Here is a 25,888-nt window from a genome sequence, read left to right as displayed (position 1 = left end):
GGGAAGGTGAAGGTGAGGGATGTGAAGAAGGGGAAACAGTTCCAGCACTGTCTGATGAGTGAGGAAAAAAAAGGTTCTTCCAGTGCCTCAGGGCTGGGTGAGTCTGAGACAGGCCTGCCAGGACTCTGAGTAGCAGGAGAATCAGCATTACTGCTGCCAGAGCCAGAAGGCGAATCGGAAACAACAGAATGAACACTATCATTCTCAGAGTCCCCTGACAGTGGAGACCGTCGGGCTTCCAAGCGGGCTGATCGTCTCTGGCCATCAGACGATGACGGGGGTGAGGATGCATCAGCGCTCGCCCCAGGTACGACATCAGACGCCTGTGAATGTGCTATGGTGTTATGCGGAGGGAGACTTGCTGCTGCCCTTTCAGCATGCGCAGAGCCCGTCGGTCCTGGATCAAGGCCAGGTGGGTCTGGTGGACGATGACGTGTGCAGTGGTTTTTATGGAACCAGAAGGGCTTACCTTCAACTTTTAGGGCAGTGGGAGTGGTAAGAACAACTTTAAAGGGCCCTTCCCTACGAGGTTCGTTCCACTGACGTTTAAACACTCGTATGAACACTTTGTCACCGACTTGGACGTCTCTGACGTCCACTGGGATACGTGTCTCGTCTCGGTTGTGAGCTGCTTTCACCTGTTGAAATATAAGTCTGTGAATACGGGTTAGGGACCTGAGGTAGTCCCCCAGTTCACGTTCAAGTTGCGCCAGGGAAATCTCTTCCTGGGGCCCTCGGACCTGTGGGAGAGGCATAGGTCGACCTGTAAGCATTTCATGAGGAGTAAGATGGGTTATTCTGTTGGTCTGAGAACGCATTGCCATCAGTGCAATCGGCAACGCATCCACCCACGTCAGGCGGTTATTGCTATCAGCAATAATCTTTGCAATCTTGGTTTTAAAAACACCGTTGGCGCGTTCTACGGATGCCTGTGACTGGGGATGATAAACACAGCCAAACTTTTGTTTTAAACACAATTGGGTGAACATGGCCTGGACAACCTGTGAAACAAAGTGAGATCCGTTATCAGATGAAATAGTGTCAGGCATACCAAACCTGGGAAACACTTCTTTACATAGAAACCTTGCTGCTGATTTGTGATCGCACTTAGCAGTGGGGCAGGCTTCTATCCATCTGCTGAAACGACAAACAACCACAAGCATGTATTTCTTTCCCTGCACACGAGTTAACATGTCAACATAATCCATAATCAGATGATGAAAAGGGCCATCTGGTATGGGGATATGTGCTAAGGGTTGTGTGAACATTTTTCGCACATTGTACTTGGGGCAGTGTGGGCATATAGCTAATTCTCTGTCTACCATAGGTGTCAAATAAGGTGACCACCATACTGCCTGCAACTTTCGAACAACCTGGGCTCGTGAACAGTGATCAGGTTCATGCATTATTTTGATGGCTGTTGGTAATAAGGACAAAGGTAGTACAAAATGCCCTCGGAAACTTCGCCACAACCCTGCATGGGGGTGTGATGTGCGTACCGCCCCCCTTTGCACCCACAATCGTTTTTCTGCTTCAGAGACGCTGTTCTGCGCTTCAATTAATGAGGCTAAATTAGTGATGGGTTCACAGTCAGCTGCAAGAACCATCGGTCCTTGTATTGCCGGTCCTGTGGCTTCTTTGGCTGCCTCATCTGCTAAGTTATTTCCTATTGCTATAGGTGTTTTTGCCGTCTGATGTGCAGCACATTTTACAATAGCTAATGCAGATGGGAGCTGCATGGCTTGTATTAATTCCATGACAGCCTGCCCATGTGTCACCGGGGTGCCATCAGTTCGAACAAAACCTCGCTGTTTCCAGATGCTTGCATTTATATGGCATATCCCGTATCCATACGCACTGTCTGTATAAATGGTGACTCTTTTACCTGTAGCTAATTTACATGCAGCTGTTAATGCTTTTATCTCTGCCAATTGGGCAGAGCAAGGTTGGTCAAGGCTCATGGACTGAACTTTTGTATAGGTGCCATCGGGGTCAAGCCGGACCACTCCGTATCCTGCTTTGTTCCCCGTCTCACCTCTGACACATGACCCGTCAACAAACAATGTTAGATCGGACGGGATTGGGTGATTGTATAAATCCTCCCTTACTTTCATGAAGGCGTCCGTCTCCTTGAGACAATCGTGTGGCTCACCTTCTGTTAGCAATACCATTCTTGTGGCCGGGTTGATCGTGACACACCGTTGCACTGTAAGGTCAGGTCCTGAAAGCAGAACTTCATAACCAGTGCGACGAGCTTGGGTTATCACAAAACGTGGGCTTGTGAGCAGTGCATGCAATTGATGCGATGTATACAAGAAAATAGGGTGACCCATAGTAATCACTGAGGCCTTTTTATATGCAAATGCTGCCGCTGCCAGGCCTTGGTAACAAGGAGGCAGGCCCTCTTCAACTCCGTCTAGTTTTGTGCTGTAATAAGAAATTGGTTGTTTACCTGTGGGAGTGTCTTGCATCAATACTGCACATGCATACCCTTGTCGCTCTGCCACGTACAGATGAAATGGTTTGCCATAATCTGGATTGGCCAGAGCAGGAGCCGTTTGGAGATCTTGTTTTAGCAGCTGAAACGCTGCCTCGTCTGTCCACTGTAACTGAGCCGACTGGTGTCCTTGGCCTGCGGCTTTAATAAGTGCTCTTAATGGAGCAGATTTGATAGCGTAATCACACACCCACGGTCTGCTGTAACCTGCCATGCCAAGGAAAGAACACATGTGACCAACAGTTTGAGGTTTGGGCAATTTGGTTATGGCTTCTATTTGGGACGGCGCGATAGACCTTTTGTCCCCACTGAGTTGCCTGCCGAGGTATTCTACTGTTTGTCGGCAGAATTGTAATTTTTGTTTACTTACTTTGTGTCCTCCTTCTGCCAATGCAGTCAACACTGTAATGGAGTCTCTTTCACACTGCTCTTTTGAGGCAGAACAGATCAAAATGTCATCAACATACATCAAAACGACGTGGGCTACATTGATAACTGGAGAACTTTCTGGGGAAAACCTGGTCTGATCCGGAGAGACGGCATCCATCCTACTTTGGATGGTGCAGCTCTTCTTTCTAGGAATCTGGCCGGATTTATTAGTTCTCCTAAATGCTGACAACCCAGGGTCCAGACCAGGAAGCAGAGCCGTAGTTTAACACACCTCTCTGCAGCTTCTGTACTGTTACCCACCCATTATCCTATTGAGACGGTGTCTTTCCCACGGCCAAAACTTAACAGATCAAAAACTGATCTAAAAGGAACAAATCATAAAAACCTAATAAAAATCAATATGGTTCACCTTGAACCTAAAAATAAAATAATAAAATGTGGTCTATTAAAATATAAGGTCTCTCCCTCCAAAGACTTTGTTAGTTAATGAATTGATTTCTGATAATCAGATTGATTTGTTTTGTCTCACAGAAACCTGGCTACAAGAGGACTACGTTAGTATAAATGAGTCAACTCCCTCCAATTATTCAAATTTCCACATTCCCAGATCTGTGGGAAGAGGAGGAGGAGTGGCAACTATCTTTCAGTCTGATTTATTAATTAGTCCCAGGCCAACTAATAATTACAGTTCTTTTGAACATTTAACCCTCAGTTTCCCTCATCCAAACTGCAAAGCAATAAAACGTCTTCTGTTTGTTGTTTTGTATCGTCCACCAGGCCCTTACACTCAGTTTTTGGATGAGTTGTCAGATTTTTTATCTGATTTGGTGTTAAATACTGATAAGGTTATTATAGTGGGTGATTTTAACATCCATGTTGACACTGAATGTAATAACCTTAGTGTAGCCTTTAAAACTATCCTAGATTCAATTGGTTTTGCTCAAAATGTGCATGAACCGACGCACTCTTGGCTCCATACTTTAGACCTTGTTCTGACATATGGCATTGATTGTGAAGAATTAACAGTATTCTCTCACAACCCTGTCCTGTCTGATAATTTTTTAATAACATTTGAGTTTAATCTAACTGAATTCTCCACCCCCAAAAGAGGGTTCCATTATAGTAGATTTTTATCGGATAATGCTGTATCAAAACTTAAAGAGTGTGTCCCCTTTTTAATATCCTCAGTATTGCAGAAATGCCCTGTAGATGGCAGCATTGCTGTTTCTTCCCATTCACAAATCGATACCTTTGCTAACAATGTGACTTCCTCATTGCGTTCTGCATTAGACAATGTAGCTCCCTTGAAAAAGAAGGTGATTATTCACAGGAAGCTGGCTCCTTGGTTTAATTCAGAGCTGCGTTCCTTGAAGCACAATGTTAGGAAATTGGAGAGAAAATGGCGCTCTACACACCAAGAGGAATCCTACTTAATCTGGAGGGACAGACTATTGTTGTATAACAAGACCCTCCGCAGAGTTAGAGCAGCATATTTTTCATCATTAATTGAAGAGAATAAAAATAATCCTAGATTTCTGTTTAGTACAGTTGCCAAACTTACCCAGAGCCACAGCTCTGTTGATCCATCCATTCCCTTAGCTCTTAGTAGTAATGATTTTATGGGATTCTTCATAAATAAAATTGATGCCATTAAAAATAAAATAATTGGTATCCTCCCAAACATGATTACCTCGTCCTCAGTAAGTGAGGCAGCATTGGAGGAATCTTTAGCATCTGCGCAGTGTTTGAACTGTTTAGAAGCAGTAGAGCTTTCTGAGCTATCTAAAATTTTAGCTTCATCTAAACCTTCTACCTGTATGTTAGACCCAATCCCAACCAAGTTGTTTAAGGACATATTCCCTTTGATCAGTGGCACTATTTTAGACATGATTAATCTATCCTTAGTAAATGGATATGTACCACAGGTTTTGAAAGTAGCTGTTATTAAACCTTTACTTAAGAAACCTTCTCTTGATCAAGATGAGTTAGTAAATTACAGACCTATATCTAATCTTCTTTTCTTATCTAAAATTCTTGAGAAAGTAGTTGCTAATCAACTTTGTGAACATTTACAAAGTAATGACCTACTTGAGGAGTTTCAGTCAGGCTTCAGAGCTCATCATAGCACTGAAACAGCTCTGGTGAAGGTCACTAATGATATTCTCATGGCCTCAGATAATGGACTTGTGTCTATACTTGTCCTGTTAGATCTCAGTGCTGCGTTTGATACAGTTGATCACAATATTCTCCTACAAAGACTTGAACATACTGTAGGGATTAAGGGGAAAGCATTAGGCTGGTTTAAATCTTATCTGTCAGACAGATTCCAATTTGTTCATGTTAATAATAAATCTTCCTCAAACTCTAGGGTCACCTGTGGAGTACCACAGGGTTCAGTCCTTGGACCAATTCTCTTTACTATATATATGCTTCCGATAGGCAAAATTATCAGACAGCATGGGATTAATTTCCACTGTTATGCTGATGATACTCAGCTATATTTATCCATAAATCCTGATGAATCCAATCAATTACTTCGACTGCAGTCATGTCTTGATGACATCAAAAGCTGGATGACTTTAAATTTCCTGCATTTAAATTCTGACAAGACCGAAGTTTTAATCTTTGGGCCAGAGTCCTCAAAAAATAAACTTCTTAACCAATCACTTAATCTGGGTGGCATTAACCTGGCCTCTGGTAATAAAGTAAAAAATCTTGGTGTTATTTTTGACCAAGACATGTCATTTAAATCCCATATTAAACAGGTTTCCAGAGTTTCCTTTTTTCACCTCCGGAATATCGCCAAAATTAGAAACATTCTGTCCAGGAGTGATGCTGAAAAACTGGTCCATGCATTTGTTACTTCAAGGCTGGACTATTGTAATTCTTTACTATCAGGAAGTCCACAAAATGCAGTTCAAAGCCTTCAGCTGATCCAAAATGCTGCAGCAAGAGTTCTGATGAAAATCAACAAGAGGGATCATATTTCAACAATTTTAGCTTCCCTTCATTGGCTTCCTGTTAAATCAAGAATAGAATTTAAAATTCTTCTTCTAACGTATAAAGCCCTTAATAATCAAACTCCATCATATATCAGAGCTCTGATTACCCCGTATGTTCCTAACAGAGCACTTCGCTCTCAGACCGCAGGTCTGCTGGTGGTTCCTAGAGTCTCTAAAAGTAGAATGGGAGGCAGATCCTTTAGCTATCAGGCTCCTCTCCTGTGGAGCCAACTCCCAGTTTTGGTCCGTGAGGCAGACACCCTGTCTAGTTTTAAGACTAGGCTTAAAACTTTTCTTTTTGACAAAAATTATAACTAGTGACTCATGTTACTCTCATCTACCTTTATAGTTTTACTGCTATAGGCTTAGGTTACTGGAGTATATCAGGATCTAATTTTCTCACTATATTGAGTTCTACTGTTCTTCAATTATGCATTATGTGTTGTCATTTCTGCTTTAACTTTCTGTTCTCTCTCTTTTCTCTTCATAGTAGGTACACCTGGTCTGGCGTTCTGTTAACTGTGACATCATCCAGAGAAGACGGCTCACCCGCTACTACCATCTAATGTAGAACAGATTACTAGATCAATGTGTGCTTCTGTGCTTTTTTGTTTCTCTTGTTGTGTCTCTGTTCTGTCTTCTGTAACCCCAGTCGGTCGAGGCAGATGACCGTTCATACTGAGCCCGGTTCTGCCGGAGGTTTTTCCTTCCCGTTAATGGGTGGTTTTTCTTCCCACTGTCGCTTCATGCTTGCTCAGTATGAGGGATTGCAGCAAAGCCATGTACAATGCAGATGACTCTTCCTGTGGCTCTACGGTTCCCCAGGAGCGAATGCTGCTTGTCGGGACTTTGATGCAATCAACTGGTTTCCTTATATAGGACATTTTTGACCAATCTGTATAATCTGACCCAATCTGTATAATATGATTGAACTTGACTTTGTAAAGTGCCTTGAGATGACATGTTTCATGATTTGGCGCTATATAAATAAAATTGAATTGAATTGAATTGAATCAACATGGTGGATGGTATGTCAAAGTGATTTAAATCATTTGCCAGCACACGATTGAAAATAGATGGTGAGTGTACAAACCCTTGGGGCAATCGTGTGTACGTATACTGTTGACCTTTGTACGTAAATGCAAACAGATACTGGGAATCTGGATGCACAGGCACACTGAAAAATGCTGAACACAGATCTATCACAGTAAACCATTTTGTTCCCGGGGGTATGTTACTTAACAGTGTATGGGGGTCAGGTACTATCGGTATTTCTTCTGCTACAATAGCATTGATTAATCTTAGATCATGGACTAATCTATAGTCATTACTGTTAGGCTTTTTGATTGGAAAAATTGGTGTGTTACAGGGGCTCACCGTTGTTTTTAGAACGCCTACATTTTCTAATCCTGTTATAATGGGCTGTATGCCTTCTACTGCTTCATGTTTGAGGGGGTATTGTCTTTGAAAGGGTAATTTAGCATTTAATTTGGTGGTGAATTTAATGGGGTCAGCTGATTTTACTAAACCTACATCTGTTTTGCTTTTGGACCACACCTGCTCAGGAACTTGTTCTAATAGTGATGCATGCTCTTCAGTCACCGCTGAATCAATCCAATCCAGTCTCTGAATGAGAAAAGCATCTGAAATGTGAACACTACCTGATCCAAGGAGCTGTTTCTCTGGCAGATTAGATCATTTCCTCCAGATTTCCTTGATTAAGGCTGAAAATGCTGCCAGGAAACATTTTCTGTCTCTCTGCCTCTTCTGTAGCTGCTGTGTTTGTGGGAGAAGGTCAGACAGAAACAGAGAAATGAGGACAATGGTGACCTGATGCTAAAGAGTTCATGTTACTGAAAGCTGCTGCATGTTTCTGTCAGCATTTCTTCATCTGATCTGCTTTGTGAATCAGATCCTGACAGTGAACAGATACTGGCCACAAAGCAGAGGCACAACTCTGCTGTCTGACCATCTAACAAGGTTCTGCTTCTAAGGATGGATCCCATTGTTTAGCATCACATCATGTGAACTAAGAGACCTTCTAATGATAACACCTCCTGATGTTCCAGATGTTTCTGTTCCAACTTCATCACTAAATCAGGTTTTTCCTTCAGTTGTCTTTTCTTCTCTGTTCCAGCAGATGTTGGTCTGCAGGAGGTTCTAGAGGAACATAAGATCAGTCTGAGGAGGAGATGTGAATGTGTGACTGAAGGAAGTGATGAACCAGGAAGTAGAACCCTCCTCAACAGGATCTACACTGATCTCTACATCACAGAGGGACAGAGTGAAGAGGTTAATACCCAACATGAGGTGAAGCAGCTGGAGAGAGCTTCCAGGATCCAGAACCACCATGACTCTCCAATCAGGTGCCACGACATCTTTAAAGCCTTACCTGACCAACATGGAGCCATCAGAGTGGTTCTGACCAATGGCGTCGCTGGTGTTGGAAAAACCTTCTCAGTGCAGAAGTTCACTCTGGACTGGGCCGAGGGCTTGGAGAACCAAGATGTCCGTGTGGTGGTTCTGCTGTCGTTCAGGGAGCTGAACCTGATCAGAGGTCAGCAGCACAGTCTTCTCACGCTGCTCCATGTTTTCCATCCAACCCTCCAGAAGCTCCCAGCAGAGCAGCTGGCTGCCCACAAACTTCTCTTCATCTTTGACGGCCTGGATGAAAGCAGACTTTCTCTGGACTTCAACCACAGTCGGCTGGTTTCTGACGTCACACAGAAGTCATCAGTCGACGTTCTGCTGACAAACGTCATCAAGGGGAACCTGCTTCCCTCGGCTCTGGTCTGGATCACCTCCAGACCTGCAGCGGCCAATCAGATCCCTCCTTCATTTGTTGCCAGGGTAACAGAGGTACGAGGCTTCACCGACACCCAGAAGGAGGAGTACTTCAGGAGGAGGTTCAGTGATGAAGAGCTGTCCAGCAGAATCATCTCCCACATCAAGACCTCCAGGAGCCTCCACATCATGTGTGGAATCCCAGTCTTCTGCTGGATCACTGCCACGGTTCTGGAGGACATGTTGACCACAGAGCAGAGAGGAGAGCTGCCCAAGACCATGACTGACATGTACTCTCACTTCCTGTTGGTCCAGACCAGGAGGAAGAAGAACAAGTACCATGAAGGACATGGGAGGAGTCCACAGGAGCTGATGGAGGCTGACAGGGAAGTTCTCCTGAAGCTGGGGAGGCTGGCGTTTGAACATCTGGAGAAAGGAAACATCATGTTCTACCAAGAAGACCTGGAGCAGTGTGGTCTGGATGTCACAGAGGCCTCGGTGTACTCAGGAGTTTGTACAGAGATCTTCAAGAGAGAGAGTGTGATGTTCCAGAAAGCAGTCTACTGCTTTGTTCATCTGAGCATTCAGGAGTTTCTCGCTGCAGTCTACATGTTCCACTGCTTCACCAGCAGGAACAGAGAGGTGATGAAGAAGTTCCTGGGAAAGAAATACAGTGAAACATCTCTGGAAGACTTCCTGAATATATTCATGGAGAAATCCCTCTACAGTAAAAATGGTCACCTGGACCTGTTTGCTCGCTTCCTTCATGGCCTCTCTGTGGAGTCCAACCAGAGACTCTTAGGAGGCCTGCTGGGTCAGACAGAGAACGGTCCAGAAACCATCCAGGAAGTCATCAACAATCTAAAGAATAAAAACACAGAGATGTCTCCTGACAGAAGCATCAACATCTTCCACTGTCTGATGGAGATGAAGGACCTCTCAGTTTATCAGGAGATCCAACAGTTCCTGAAATCAGAGAACAGATCAAAGAAGCTCTCAGAGATCCAGTGCTCAGCTCTTGCCTACATGCTGCAGATGTCAGAGGAGGTTCTGGATGAGTTGGACCTGGAGAAGTACAACACATCAGCAGCAGGACGACTGAGGCTGATTCCAGCTGTGAGGAACTGCAGAAAGGCTCGGTGAGTCCAGATGTTTTCATTGAGTGATGCTGATTCAGCACTATTGTCATCCTGTTTATTCTTCATTATTCAAGTTGCTTCTGGACGTTTTTGGGTCTTTAACTACAAAATTTTATCTCTCTGTCCTCTGCAGGACGTTCATTATTTCCTTGCTTCCGTCCTCTCTAATCCATTCATCCTCACCTTATCTCTACTCATCCGTTCTCCTCACATCTCTTCATCCTTCCAGATTAATGTTCTACATCCCCTCATTATTGCATTATTCCCTCCTCCACCTTCCACAGCTTCCTCCTCAAGCCACCTTCAACCTGCTCCTCTTTCTGCATCTCTTTTGTCTAATCTACCTGCTCCATCCTGTTCTGGTCTCCTACATCTGGGGTCCCCACAGTGGATCATTTCATGTGGAGTGAGGGAAGTGATGTTAGAAACCATCACAGGTTTGACATCAGTGACCTTGGCTGAGTTAAAGGAGGGAACAAGGCTTCACTCTCTGCTGATCTCACTGCTCTGCAGCTTTCAGATCTCCAGAGTTGATCGCGTCTGTGTAGAGAAGTTATGACGTTATTATTAGCAACATAGGAGCTAATAAAGAAGACCAAAGTGCTTTATGATTAAAACATACAGATATGAACTAAATGAAGCATAGAACTGCTATGCCATTACACACTGTTTTAAGTTATTTAATGTTTAATAAATAACTCTCAGTCTTTTAGGTATTGTCTGGTAAATATGTACTTCAACTTCAAGATTTTATTAACAGGAATGATAGATTAAATTAACTAAAGTAGAACAACATTTGTTTGGTGTTTCAACCCATTGACAATGCAAATTAAACATATAATAAAATAAAATTTAAAGAATGATTTGCTCAGTAGAAATCAATATCTTTAGGACACTTGATTTTATTAATACAGTAATTCCTCCTGGCCATTAGGTGACGCTGTAGCAGTCGGCTTCTTGATGGGTTATTCCTAAAGTTACATAACACCTTTAAATCGATAATATTGTTCTATTTTAATGCCGTTATAATACTCATAGAACTATGGCTATGGAGGACCAAGTCTTCCATATTTAAAAAGAAATACCCAAATAAATAAATGCTCAATAAATAAATAAGCATACAATTAATTGCCACCAAATTAATAAATGTAGGTAGAAATTAAATTATACAGTGAGACATAAATGTATATATCTCTTTTAATTAGCTTCTTTATTTATTCGCCTTTGTAATAATTACCTTAGTTATTTATTGTTTGTTATAATCTTCAACTTTGTTTATTAATTACTTATTTTTTAAGTATTTATTTATGTTCATGTTATAATATTTTTGTCTGTTTTATTCTTCCTTTGTATTTTTTTACCCTATATATTTCTGTGATGCTATTTATTTCTGCCTGTCCTTTTTACATTTCTGTATGCATTTCTGCCTCATTATGCAAATGAGGAGGGGCTGTGTCTTAAGGGCTCAACTTCTTCCCATTGGTTGGTTAGCATTTTACTGCATCGGTCAAATCTACATGGCTTTTCCCTGACATAAAGCATTTACTAATGTCAAACTCAGCAGGCAGACGTTCAGTGTCCGACCTCTTAAGGGAAGCTGCTTATAGACTGGAAGAATTAGAACGCTGTACATTCGGGATCTGAATGTTTTTCTGTGGTTTCAGAATCGGCTTTTCCAGATCAATAACTCGTTGGCGGATGATTTATTCTACAAAATAGACACCTTTCCGCAACTACAGCAAGGCAGACAGTGAGCTACAACCGTAGTTTCCCCAAAACGAGTCTTCCACCGCACTGGGTGAATTACATTGGGCCCTATGCAGAGCTCGCTTGATAAGAAAATATTGTAGTTGATTATAAAAGGCACAATATGAATTATCGTATTCACATCCGGGTAATAAAAAACACTACAGATTATCATTATTCTATCCATGTTGGTCTAATTTGTGAATGAGGCGGAGTTTCATCAAGCCAGTCCAACATTTTCCCATCAGCTGCAACACTTGGGGTTCACACTGCGTCTTTACTGCATGATCTAGCACCACGGTGAAGTTGGTTTGAAGTTGGATATTGGACATTCAAGCTCCGCAGAGTCGACAGGATCTAGCTCATGGTTGAGCTGATTGAGGGACTCCGATTTCGGCCAGTGTCTCTCAGCTGCTCCCTCCTCCCACACGCGGTGGTGCAGTTAGGGACCGTCAAAAAACTTTTGAACCAAACACTCTTGAGAAACAAAAGTCAATAAATTCTGTATCTTGTGACCACCTATGACAAAACTAATATAAAATCATGCCACTAAATAATATCTGTAAGGCACACTTGTTATTATTCCATTTTAAGCTATCTTCAATTTTTAAGATTTTTTCAAAGACAAAAGTTGGCTGAAGAAGTAGAACAATTTCACAAAGAATTTGAGAGTGGGTCACATGACCTAGCCTCGTGAGACCATCCTGATCTCGCGAGCTTTCAAGGTTTCACTCGCAGATCAGTCTGGCTACTCTCCGTTAAAGAAAATTTGGAGCCGTTCACCAAACGAACGTCCAATCAGCGTTGGCTTTGAGGCGGGTTGAGGTGTGACGCAACGAGAAGCGCGACAGTTCAGTCTAAAGAACATGGCGGCTCCAGCCGATGAAACTCCATGGTGGTTCTGTGATCGTGGTCCGTGAGGCTGACGTCACTTCCTGTTTGCGGTAAGGCGTATTGTATCACTTCCTGTTTTCACTGCGTGAGCAACGGTTTGTTGCTCCAGATTCTCTCGCTTTTATCTTTAATCTCTTTGCTGTAACATCTGTTTCTAACACATAAGCACTTTTAAAACATTTTCTGTTGCTGCACATCACGCTTGGGAACTCCTCGTGTTTCACGGTTTGCTCTCTTGGCGTGGTAGAAAGGCGCTAGCCTAGCTTTAGCCTAGCCTAGCTTTAGCTCCACAATGGCTTCCTCTCCTACTATTACTTCAGCTTCTCCGTCTCTGACTAAGTCTCCCCTTATCTCCTGCTCTCTGTGTCAGATGTTTAGCTATTCCTCTGCCTCCTTTAGTGATAATGGTACTTGTAAAAAATGTAGTGTTTTTGTAGCTTTGGAGGCGAGGGTGTCAGAATTAGAGTCCCGGCTCCGTGCTATGGAAAGACCAGCTGATAGCCGCCCCTCTGCTAGCGCGGAGCCACATAGACTTAGCGTTAGTTCACTTAGTGGTCCTCCAGAAGCACCCGAGCAGCCGGGTAAGCAGGCCGGCTGGGTGACAGTTCGTAGGAAGCATAGCTCTAGATTTCAGCCCCCAGTTCACCACCAACCCGTCTGCGTTTTAAACAAATTTTCCCCACTCAGCGACACACCCGCTGAGAAGCCGATCCTGGTTATTGGGAGCTCAATAGTCAGAAACGTGGCACTAGAGACACCAGGGACCATAGTTAAATGCCTGCCAGGGGCCAGAACGGGCGACATAGAATCTTACCTAAAACTGCTGGCTAAGGATAAGCGTAAATACAGTAAGATTGTTATTCACGCTGGCGGTAATGACACCCAATCACGCCTATCGGAGGTCACTAAAGTTGGTGTTGCTTCGGTGTGTGAGTTTGCTAAAGCAATGTCGGACTCCGTAATTTTCTCTGGTCCCCTGCCTGATTTGACCAGTGATGACATGTTTAGCCGCATGTCATCATTCAACCGCTGGTTGTCTAGGTGGTTTCCTGAAAACGACGTGGGCTACATTGATAACTGGAGAACTTTCTGGGGAAAACCTGGTCTGATCCGGAGAGACGGCATCCATCCTACTTTGGAGGGTGCAGCTCTTCTTTCTAGAAATCTGGCCGGATTTATTAGTCCTCCTAAATGCTGACAACCCAGGGTCCAGACCAGGAAGCACAGCCGTAGTTTAACACACCTCTCTGCAGCTTCTGTACTGTTACCCATCCATTATCCTATTGAGACGGAGTCTTTCCCACGGCCAAAACTTAACAGATCAAAAACTTATCTAAAAGGAACAAATCTTAAAAACCTAATAAAAATCAATACGGTTCACCTTGAACCTAAAAATAAAACAATTAAATGTGGTCTATTAAATATAAGGTCTCTCCCTCCAAAGACTTTGTTAGTTAACGAATTGATTTCTGATAAACAGATTGATTTGTTTTGTCTCACAGAAACCTGGCTACAAGAGGACTATGTTAGTATAAATGAGTCAACTCCCTCCAATTATTCAAATTTCCACATTCCCAGATCTGTGGGAAGAGGAGGAGGAGTGGCAACTATCTTTCAGTCTGATTTATTAATTAGTCCCAGGCCAATTAATAACTACAGTTCTTTTGAACATTTAACCCTCAGTTTCCCTCATCCAAGCTGCAAAGCAATAAAACCTCTTCTGTTTGTTGTTTTGTATCGTCCACCAGGCCCTTACACTCAGTTTTTGGATGAGTTGTCAGATTTCTTATCTGATTTGGTGTTAAATACTGATAAGGCTATTATAGTGGGTGATTTTAACATCCATGTTGACACAGAATGTGATAACCTTAGTGTAGCCTTTAAAACTATCCTAGATTCAATTGGTTTTGCTCAAAATGTGCATGAACCGACGCACTCTCGGCTCCATACTTTAGACCTTGTTCTGACATATGGCATTGATTGTGAAGAATTAACAGTATTTCCTCACAACCCTGTCCTATCTGATCATTTTGAGTTTAATCTAACTGAGTTCTCCACCCCCAAAAGAGGGTTCCATTATAGTAGATCTTTATCGGATAATGCTGTATCAAAACTTAAAGAGTCTGTCCCCTTTTTAATATCCTCCGTATTGCAGAAATGCCCTGTAGATGGCAGCAATGTTGTTTCTTCCAATTCACAAATAGATGTCTTTGTAAACGGTATGACTTCGTCATTGCGTTCTGCATTAGACAATGTAGCTCCCTTGAAAAAGAAGGTGATTATTCACAGGAAGCTGGCTCCTTGGTTTAATTCAGAGCTGCGTTCCTTGAAGCACAATGTTAGGAAATTGGAGAGAAAATGGCGCTCTACACACTGAGAGGAATCCTACTTAATCTGGAAGAACAGTCTATTGTTGTATAACAAGACCCTTCGCAGAGTTAGAGCAGCATATTTTTCATCATTAATTGAGGAGAATAAGAATAATCCTAGATTTCTCTTCAGTACAGTTGCCAAACTTACCCAGAGCCACAGCTCTGTTGATCCATCCATTCCCTTAGCTCTTAGCAGTAATGATTTTATGGGATTCTTCATAAATAAAATTGATTCCATTAAACATAAAATAATTGGCATCCTCCCAAACATGATTACCTCATCCTCAGTAAGTGAGGCAGCATTGGAGGAATCCTTAGAACCTGCGCAGTGTCTGAACTGTTTAAAAGCAGTAGAGCTTTCTGAGCTATCTAAAATTTTAGCTTCATCTAAACCTTCTACCTGTATGTTAGACCCAATCCCAACCAAGTTGTTTAAGGAGGTATTCCCTCTGATCAGTGGTCCTATTTTAGACATGATTAATCTATCCTTGGTAAATGGATATGTACCACAGGCTTTTAAAGTAGCTGTTATTAAACCTTTACTTAAGAAACCATCTCTTGATCAAGATGAGTTAGTAAATTACAGACCTATATCTAATCTTCTTTTCTTATCTAAAATTCTTGAGAAAGTAGTTGCTAATCAACTATGTGAACATTTACAAAGTAATGACCTACTTGAGGAGTTTCAGTCAGGCTTCAGAGCTCATCATAGCACTGAAACAGCTCTGGTGAAGGTCACTAATGATATTCTCATGGCCTCAGATAATGGACTTGTGTCTATACTTGTCCTGTTAGATCTCAGTGCTGCGTTTGATACAGTTGATCACAATATTCTCCTACAAAGACTTGAGCATACTGTAGGGATTAAGGGAAAAGCATTAGGCTGGTTTAAATCTTATCTGTCGGACAGATTCCAGTTTGTTCATGTTAATAATAAATCTTCCTCAAACTCTAGGGTCACTTGTGGAGTACCACAGGGTTCAGTCCTTGGACCAATTCTATTTACTATATATATGCTTCCGATTGGCAAAATTATCAGACAGCATGGGATTAATTTCCACTGTTATGCTGATGACACTCAGCTATATTTATCCATAAATCCTGATGAATCCAATCAGTTACTTCGACTGCAGTCATGTCTTGATGACATCAAAAGCTGGATGACTTTAAATTTCCTGCATTTAAATTCTGACAAGACAGAAGTTGTAATCTTTGGGCCAGAGTCTTCAAAATATAAAGTTCTTAATCAATCCCTTAATCTGGATGGCATTAACTTGGCCTCTGGTAATAAAGTTAAAAATCTTGGTGTTGTTTTCGACCAAGACATGTCATTTAAATCCCATATTAAACAGGTTTCCAGAGTTTCCTTTTTTCACCTCCGGAATATCGGCAAAATTAGAAAGATTCTGTCCAGGAGTGATGCTGAAAAACTAGTCCATGCATTTGTTACTTCAAGGCTGGACTATTGTAATTCTTTACTATCAGGAAGTCCACAAAATGCAGTTCGAAGTCTTCAGCTGATTCAAAATGCTGCGGCAAGAGTTCTGATGAAAATCAACAAGAGGGATCATATTTCTCCAATTTTAGCTTCCCTTCATTGTTAAATCAAGAATAGAATTTAAAATTCTCCTTCTAACGTATAAAGCCCTTAATAATCAAGCTCCATCATATATCAGAGCTCTGATTACCCCGTATGTTCCTAACAGAGCACTTCGCTCTCAGACTGCAGGTCTGCTGGTGGTTCCAAGAGTCTCTAAAAGTAGAATGGGAGGCAGATCCTTTAGCTATCAGGCTCCTCTACTGTGGAACCAACTCCCAGTTTTGGTCCGTGAGGCAGACACCCTATCTATTTTTAAGACTAATGTTAAAACTTTCCTTTTTGACAAAGCTTATAGTTAGAGTGGCTCATACCCTGAGCTATCTCTATAGTTGTGCTGTGATAGGCCTAGGCTGCTGGAGGACATCAGGGTCTTATTTTCTCACTCTACTGATTTCTACTGTTCTTCAGTCTACTGTTCTCCAGTTTTGCATTGTATTACATTGAAATGACTGTCGTCATTTCAGCTTTTAACTTTTTGCTCTCTCTCTTTTTCTTCATAGTAGGTACACCTGGTCTGGCGTTCTGTTAACTGTGACATCATCCAGAGAAGACGGCTCACCCACTACTACCATCTAATGTAGAACAGATTACTAGATCAATGTGTGCTTCTGTGCTTTTTTGTTTCTCTTGTTGTGTCTCTGTTCTGTCTTCTGTAACCCCAGTCGGTCTAGGCAGATGACCGTTCATACTGAGCCCGGTTCTGCCGGAGGTTTTTCCTTCCCGCTAATGGGTGGTTTTTCTTCCCACTGTCGCTTCATGCTTGCTCAGTATGAGGGATTGCAGCAAAGCCATGTACAATGCAGATGACTCTTCCTGTGGCTCTACGCTTCCCCAGGAGTGAATGCTGCTTGTCGGGACTTTGATGCAATCAACTGGTTTCCTTATATAGGAGATTTTTGACCAATCTGTATAATCTGACCCAATCTGTATAATATGATTGAACTTGACTTTGTAAAGTGCCTTGAGATGACATGTTTCATGATTTGGCGCTATATAAATAAAATTGAATTGAATTGAATTGAACTAGCGTTAGCGTGGCTATCAAGCAAGTTTTATCGGAATTACAGAGTATTTCTTTGCTGAGCTAACGAGCCTTTACCTGCAGCAGCAAGAGTAGCTTGGCTTGTGGTTGTGTTTTCATCGTCGCTCGTAACAAAGCGACGACGAAGCATGTTGACGAGTACGTCATATGCTTCGTTGATCTGATTGGTTTATTTGGCCTGTCTATCACCAACATAGGCCAATCAGCTAACCAGTATTTTCGCCCCTTCCCAAAATAACTTCAACAGAAGGTTTCCAGATGGATATGCGGAGCAAATCAATCTGGCGGAGTCAGGTTACACATGACCTGGAAGCTATTGAATAAATATCAATTATTTTCATTATAAAAAATCTTTAGAAATAAACAAAGGCTTACAATGGAATAAAAATGAGTGTGCCGCATCTGACTAAAGTAGTAGAACAATTTGACATAGATTTGGAGTCAGTGGGTCACATGACCTGGAAGCTATTGAAGAAATATCAATTGTTTGTATAATAAAATATCTTTAAAAATAAACAAAAGCTTAAAATGGAATAAAAACAAGTGTGCCTCATCAGGCTAATGTAGTAGAACAATTTCACAAAGAATTTGAGTGAGTGGGTCACATGACCTGGAAGCTATTGAAGAAAAGTCCCAATTTTTGTCTTTAAAAATATTTTAAAAATCCAAAATAGCTTAAAATGGAATAAAAACAAGTGTGCCTTACAGATTTTATCTATTGACATCAATTGATATTAGTTTCATCTTAAACGGTCACATGGTAAGGAATCTATTGATTTTTGTTTGTCAAGAGTGCTTGGATTTTTTGACGGTCCCTAACTGCACCACCGCGTGTGGAAGGAGGGAGCAGCTGAGAGACGCTGGCCGAAGTTGGAGTCCCTCAACCGGATCAACCATGAGCTAGATCCCGCTGACTCCGTGGAGCTTGAATGTCCAATATCCAACTTCAAACCAACCTCACCGCGGTTGATCCAGCTGCTGGATTTTACCTTCATGCGCTGCGCGCAAAGGGATAAACAGTGGGGAAAATGCATAAATAAAGACTGTAAAGGACTCCTTTAGAGGGAAGAGAAGGAATAATCGATCTGAGCTGAAGCCCCTGATTTTACAAATTCCTTAAAAAGTCTGAACCTGAATTACATCTAATGTTTTGCGCACTTGAATTCAAGCGCAAGGCAGCAGCCCACCGAAGCATCACTGGCTCTGTGTCGTTAAATACAAAAGAGCATGAAACACAGCTGGGACATTTTGGTACGAGTGGAAGGACATTAGGTGATTCACGTTTTGATGGCTGGCCGCTGATAAGCCCCTGGCTCCGAGGGAAGGCAGGAGAGAGGAGCAGACACAGCGCACGTAATTAAAAAAATGCAGGATAAATAAGAACGAAACTTATAAACAGACTAATTGGCATTTTAGAATGCATCTGGTTAGCAGAACTGTTTTCTGATCCAGCGTGCAGCCATGACCGGTTCTAAATGATGGCTTTATCTGGGAGCCGCTCAAAAAAATCATGACTCTGATCGCTCTTTCTGCTGCTCGGTTACCTACAGCACAAATAGACCAGTTCATTGTTATTGTTTTGAGGCGGGTTTTTCGCGCATGCGCGCCGGACTGGTAGGCAAAAGACGAACACAATGGCGGACGCAAACAGAGAAACTGACAAGTTCTCCGCGTATTTTTCTTCTTTAGATAACGTACTACAAGATCGTTTTAAGAGTAAGTTGATGGTTGATGGTATCAGATTGCCAGATCCACACAGCAAAAGCCTTAAGGGACGGAGCGAGTCTGTGAAATGCTGGCCAAGCGCTCCGTACCATGACATATACAGCTGCCTTATAAACATGGCAGGCCAGTACAGACAGAGAGCACGAAAGCCATGAAACCACTGGACGGCTACAATTATTTTAAATCGGGAAAAAGGCTCCAGCAACGCCCGCGACGCCATGAGGGATTAAGCGGGTCAGAAAATGGATGGATGGATGGATGTTGTTCACACATGTTTGTGCAACAGCACAAAGCGGCGTCGGACACAGGCCGCGTCTCAGCAGAGGCCCGGTAGGTTAAAAATAAAAAAAATTTCACTACGGATTATTTAGGTGTTTTTCTCTTCTGTGTTTTGGCGACATTGCAGCGTAAACACAGAAGTACTATCGCCCGTGAACCGGGGCGTAATGGCAGCAGCAGCTGCTGTAGCCCCTGCTGCTAGCTGCTGCTAGCCGCCCCGGCCCGTGTAGCCGGGCCGGCGCCGCCGGCTACACGGGCCGGGAGGGGCGGCTAGCAGCAGCTAGCAGCAGGGGCTACAGCAGCAGCAGCTAGCAGCAGCTGCTGCTGTAGCCCCTGCTGCTAGCTGCTGCTAGCAGCTGCTAGCTGGGCGCCGGCCCGTGTAGTGTTTACGCAGCAGCCGCTGGCTGCTGCCGCAGCCCGTGAACTGGCAGAGCAGCCGCTGCCTGCTCCGCCGCTGCTGCTTGGCTGCTGCTGCTACCGCTTCTCCGGCCCGTGTAGTGTTTACGCAGCAGCCGTTGTCTGAAGCAGCAGCAGCCGTTGCTGCTGCTTCAGACAACGGCTGCTGCTGCTAGCGCTTCTCCGGCCCTTGTAGCGATCTGTGTACCCTCCGCCGCTATTTAAGTAGAACAATGACTAGAGCAGAATTAAGTTGTATTTACCGGAGATGAAGTGTAGACTGCAAATTCTGTCGTAGTACGATGCCCCCCCAGTCCATTGGGAGTGTCTGCCTGCGCTCTTTTCATTGAAAATATCCATTTCTTTCTTCGTCCTTCCTCCTTTGGAAAACGACAGAAACGTACATCCAACGATTTGAAATGCCTCTCTGTGCAACCGGGAGCACAACAAGTCGTAGGCATTGCTTAGATTCCATAAATAAACGAAGTAAAAGTACGCTCTAAATCACCCGTTTTGTCATGTAGTAGACGAGAACAGTACTGTTTTCTGCCTACCAGCGGGACCCGGATGTAGCGCTGACGTCACGCGTGAACTACCCTATAAGATATGAAAGAAGCTGAACCAGCTCCGCAGAAGGTGGGTCTAGACTGAGCTCTGGATGGACAGAACTGTGAACGGATCATCCGCAGCCCAAATGGGCTTCGTATATTTTTTATTTATTTGGCACAAAGATTTACTCACCATGTGGCAGCTAGCCCTCTGAAATTCACTCGCCAAACGGGAAATTTACTCGAATTTGGCGTCTGGCGAGTGTTAATTTTGGACCCTGCGTACAGCGTTCTAATTCTTCCAGTCTATTAGCAGCTTCCCTTAAGAGGTCGGACACTGAACGTCTGCCTACAGAGGTTGACATTACTAAACAATGCTTTAATGCGGGGAACAGCCATGTAGATTCGACCGATGCAGTAAAATGCTAACCAACCAATGGAAAGAAGTTGAGCCCTTAAGACACAGCCCTCCTCATTTGCATAATGAGGCAGAAATGCATACAGAAATGTAAAAAGGACAGACAGAAATGTAAAAACGACAGGCAGAAATAAATAGCATCACAGAAATATATTAAGGGTAAAAAAAATACAAAGGAAGAATAAAACAGACAAAAATATTATAACATGCACATAAATAAATACTTAAAAAAATAAGTAATTAATAAATAAAGTTGAAGATTATAACGGACAATAAATAAATAAGGTAATTATTACAAAGGCGAATAAATAAAGAAGCTAATTAAAAGAGATATATACATTTATGTCTCGCTGTATAATTTAATTTTTACCTACATTTATTAATTTGGTGGCAATTAATTGTATGCTTATTTATTTATTGAGCATTTATTTATTTCTGTATTTATTTTTAAATATGGAAAACTTGGTCCTCCATACGGCACGATTACAGAGTAAAAATGAAAACAAGCATTGTGTTTAAATCGAATCATAGTTGCGTTGACTAGGTGGTACCACTAATGTTATCCAGAAAGCTAAAAGTGATTAATTCTATTGAGTCTTTGGCCCTAATCTAAAATTACTTATAACTTTATTAGGTGGTACTGAGCAGATCGGACAACACAAACATTAAACTCCCGTCGGTGTATAAAACCCTTATGGAAATAAAGTTTGTTACAATGTTAAAACATACTCAAACTCAACAGCCTACTGTTGTATAACGAGACCCTTCGCAGAGTTAGAGCGGCATATGTTTCATCATTTATTGAGGAGAGTAAAAATAATCCTAGGTTTCTCTTCAGCACATTTGCCAAACTTACCTAGAGTCACAGCTCCGTTGATCCATCCATTCCATTAGCTCTTAGCAGTAGTGATGCACAATATTAGAAATTTCAACCGATATCGATAACCAATAATTTTCTGCTTTTCATGGCCCATACCGATTCCAATAAGTTCATATTAATATAGCTTTTGCATAATTTGCTGCTTGTGCTGGATGCAGCAATGAAAAATAAATCATTTAGTAGCTCTGGCTTATCTATGACAAAAAACAAAAGGTTTTGGTTCTTGAGATGTCTTTTTTCATGCGATCACACAAAAAAAGTGCTAATTTGCTTTATATCAGAATCAGAGATACTTTAATAATCCCAAGGGGACATTACTTTCGTTACATGCTCCAGATATGCAGATATACAAATATATATATATATATATATATATATATATATATATATATATATATATATATATATATATATATATATATATATATTAATGAGATACCTTGACTAAATTAATTTCCCTTTGGATGTAATTCTTATACTTAAAAATTAAATATACTGTCTAGTGACACTTTCTTCACCTGATGGTTTGCCCACAGTTGAGTCTGAGGATGTGGACTGGCACTGGGGTGAAATGTATACATATGTATAATTATGGATCCAATAAAGTGATAGTGACGTTGGGCAAGAACAGTGCAAAGAATGAATAAATGTCAGTTACAGAGGGGGGTGTCTGAAACCATGAGGGAGGCGTTGTAAAGATTGATGACCACAGGCAGGAATGATTTTCTGTGGCGCTCTGTGGTGCATCTGGGTAATAGTAGAGGTCCTGGGAAAGATTTGTATGCGCTTCATTTAGTGGAGAATATCTAAACTGTTTTAGACTAATATGACCCCATTGAACAACGTGGGATGTGTGCCAAAATCGCTACCCGGGATGAAAGTCCTGAAAATGACCACAATAGGTGACACTATTATCACATTATAGGTGAATGGGACTTTTTTTTCCCTTTATAGATATTCTCATAAACTTCTACCAGTTTAATCTTCATCTTAAGAGAAATACCTTTTGTATTACACTTTGTCTTAAAAATAAAGTAAAATATGCAAATTAGCCAATGTCTCATTAAATATGCGTACATAAACCCTTGAAGCTATAGATTTTCTGAGGTGATCACAATGTTCACAATGACCATGATTGTAAGGTCATAGAAGAGAGTAAGCATTCTGATTTGATCTAAATAAAATGGCTAAAAAACAGTCAACCAATTGCATAGCATACAACTAGCAACAAACAAAAATTGCCAGATATTTATTAACCTAAACTTTAAAAGCTGTTCCTATCTGTTCTAAACATTGCTGTCATCACCACAAATTCTTCCAAAGCAGACATCAAAGATGAGACAGTCAAAGCTCTCATGTTTATAGGGTAGTTCACGCGTGACGTCAGCGCTACATCCGGGCACGGTGGTTGGCAAAAAACAGAGCTGCTCTCGTCTACTACATGACAAAACGGGTGATTTAGAGCGTACGTTTAGTTTGTTTATTTTTGGAATCTAAACAATGCCTACGACTTGTTGTGCTCCCGGTTGCACACAGAGGCATTCCAAATCGTTGGATGTACGTTTCTGTCGTTTACCGAAGGATGAAGGACGAAGAAAGAAATGGATATTTTCAATGAAAAGAGCGCAGGCAGTCACTCTCAATGGACTGGGGGAGCCCTCATAACACGACAGAATGTGCAGTCTACACTTCATCTCCGGTAAATACAACTTAATTCTGCTCTAGTCATTGTTCTACTTAAATAGCGGCGGAGGGGAGGTGGCGATCGCTACACGGGCCGGAGAAGCGGTAGCAGCAGCAGCAGCAGAAGCAGCAGTTGTCTGCTTCAGACAACGGCGGCGGAGCAGGCAGCGGTTGCTCCGCCCGTTCACGGGCTGCTGCGTAAACACTACACGGGCCGGAGAAGCCAATGCTGCTAGCTGCTGTAGCTGCTGCTGCAGCTAGCAGCAGCAGCTACTGCAGCTACTACGCCCCCGATCACGGGCGCTAGTACTTCTGTGTTTACGCTGCAATGTCGCCGACACCGCCACCCATTTTAACAAGACAAAAACACCTAAATAATCCGTTGTGAAAAATGTTTTTTTTTAACATACCGGGCCTCTGCTGAGACGCGGCCTGTGTCCGACGCCGCTTTGTGCTGTTGCACAAACATGTGTGAACAACATCCATCCATCCATTTTCTGACCCTCTTAATCCCTCATGGCGTCGCGGGGGTTGCTGGAGCCTTTTTCCTGATATAAAATAACTGTAGCCATCCAGTGGTTTCATGGCTTTCATGCTCTCTCGTGTGTACTGGCCTGCGTGTTTATAAAGCAGCTGTGTCGCGGTATGAAACCCTTGGCCAGCATTTCACAGACTCGCTCCGTCCCTTTAGGCTTTTGCTGTGTGGATCTGGCAATCTGATACCATCAACTATCAACTTACTCTTAAAACGATCTTCTGATACGTTATCTAAAGAAGAAAAATAGGTGGAGAACTCGTCAGTTTCTCTGTTTGCGTCCGCCATTGTGTTCGTCTTTTGCCAACCAGTCCGGCGCGCATGCGCGAAAAACCCGCATCAGAACAATAACAATGAACTGGTCTATTGAGTATGGGTGTCACCGGGGGTTCACAGTTGAGGAGCTACTCCAGCATGAGATCACCAACTCTGCATTCTTCTTGGTTGACAAAGACGGTTACTTCAGGAAGAGTGCCAAATCACAACTTGGGACTGAGCTGCTGAAGTTGTGTCCACAAATAGATAAAAAAGGTCCAAATACCCTCCCAAGGGCAGTCAAAAGTAGCCGGTCAACGGCGGCAAATCGCCGTCTATAGCAGCTCCTGCCGCCGCCTACTTTTCCCCGATTATACATCCCAAAAATCACTTTAGCATCTGTCTCCACTGAGAGCGACATCAACGAGTGATTGGGTTCTTTGTTCCAACCGAGATGCTACTTTTCCGATCAAAACACAGACCGGTGTTATGCCAAAAAGTGCAATAAAACCGTGAGAGCCGACGTGAGTTTTGAAACTGCAAAGCTTTTTAAGCGGAAGATCAAACGTCCACAGCACCGCGTTCAGAGACCAGTGTGATGCATTCACGAGCGTCAGAAAGCTATGGTGCATTCAGGAGCATGGGACATTTCAAACTTACAAGGAAAGAGGCATAAAACGGAATAGAACTTAACTCATACAGTAATGTATTTATCCAGAAACAGTGTGGGCTTTCTTACAATACTGAATGCTCTATAATTGTATTTCTGATATTTTTTGATTATGCACATCTGTTATCTTTTTATTCTGAAAAATCTATAATATTACATATAATATAATATTACAGCAGCAAATTATCAAAGTTTTCAGGGAATGCATTTTGTGTTTGTCTCTAGAATCCTCACCGATTATATGATATTGTGTGTGTGATGAGTGCAAGTGAAATTAAACTGAGATAAGAGATTTTGAAAGAGCAATGTGACTGAAATAAATTCAACATGTAAATTCAATTTCAAATTCCAACCCTGTATTTTAATCATAAAAATTTGACTTTGTTTGTGAAGAAATGTTACGATCGTTTTTAGAACAGAACTGTCAATAATAATAATAAGATGAATAGATCACACCTAATCTGATCTGTTTTATGTGGTGCTAGTAATTCAAATTAAACTAATTTTATGCAAATGGAGATTACCTTACCTTGTTAAAACATGATGATAACATCATGTGAAAAAATAATGTTTTAATAAAAACATAATAAAAAAAACAAAGGTTGTTTTTGAAGAATTGATCATTCACTTCTTTTTTGCCTTTTATTCAATTTAAAACATGCACTCTGACTCTATTCTTTAAATAATCACCTGTCTTGAGAGCTTCCAAAATACATCAGGGAGACTCTATTTTTCAAAATTCTCCCCTCCGGGGCTCGGGCACCGGCATTAGCGCACCCTCCTACCTGATAGTGTGCGGCCTGCTACTGTAAAAAAGTTTGACTGCCCTGCCCTCCCACAAACACACGCCATCATTATCGACTTCATGGCATTGGTGAGAAAGGTCTCCTTTAAGAAACTTGTTCCACCCGTCAAGACTTTCCACGACTTTGATATTGCTTTGACATATATGGTCACCAAAGCTGGAGACAACTGTGGTGAGATCCATATTGTTTTCGACATTTACAGAGACGACAGCATCAAACATGGAGAG

At 42.1% G+C, this 25,888-nt stretch overlaps 1 protein-coding gene across 1 annotated transcript in view; it reads left to right on the top strand.

Moving 5' to 3' along the window:
* Positions 1 to 25,888, top strand: part of LOC118561493 (NLR family CARD domain-containing protein 3-like) — an 85,164-nt gene that overhangs the window by 16,926 nt on the left and 42,350 nt on the right. The window contains exon 5 of the mRNA XM_036133628.1: positions 8,030 to 9,812. Within this exon, the coding sequence (XP_035989521.1) occupies positions 8,030 to 9,812 (1,783 nt within the window). The remainder of the gene's footprint in view (positions 1 to 8,029; positions 9,813 to 25,888) is intronic.

The sequence above is a fragment of the Fundulus heteroclitus genome, unplaced genomic scaffold (genome assembly GCF_011125445.2).
Source record: "Fundulus heteroclitus isolate FHET01 unplaced genomic scaffold, MU-UCD_Fhet_4.1 scaffold_65, whole genome shotgun sequence".
Classification (NCBI taxonomy): domain Eukaryota; kingdom Metazoa; phylum Chordata; class Actinopteri; order Cyprinodontiformes; family Fundulidae; genus Fundulus; species Fundulus heteroclitus.
The sequence above is the reverse complement of the archived record's forward strand: the minus strand, read 5'-3'. Positions and strand labels throughout refer to the sequence as shown.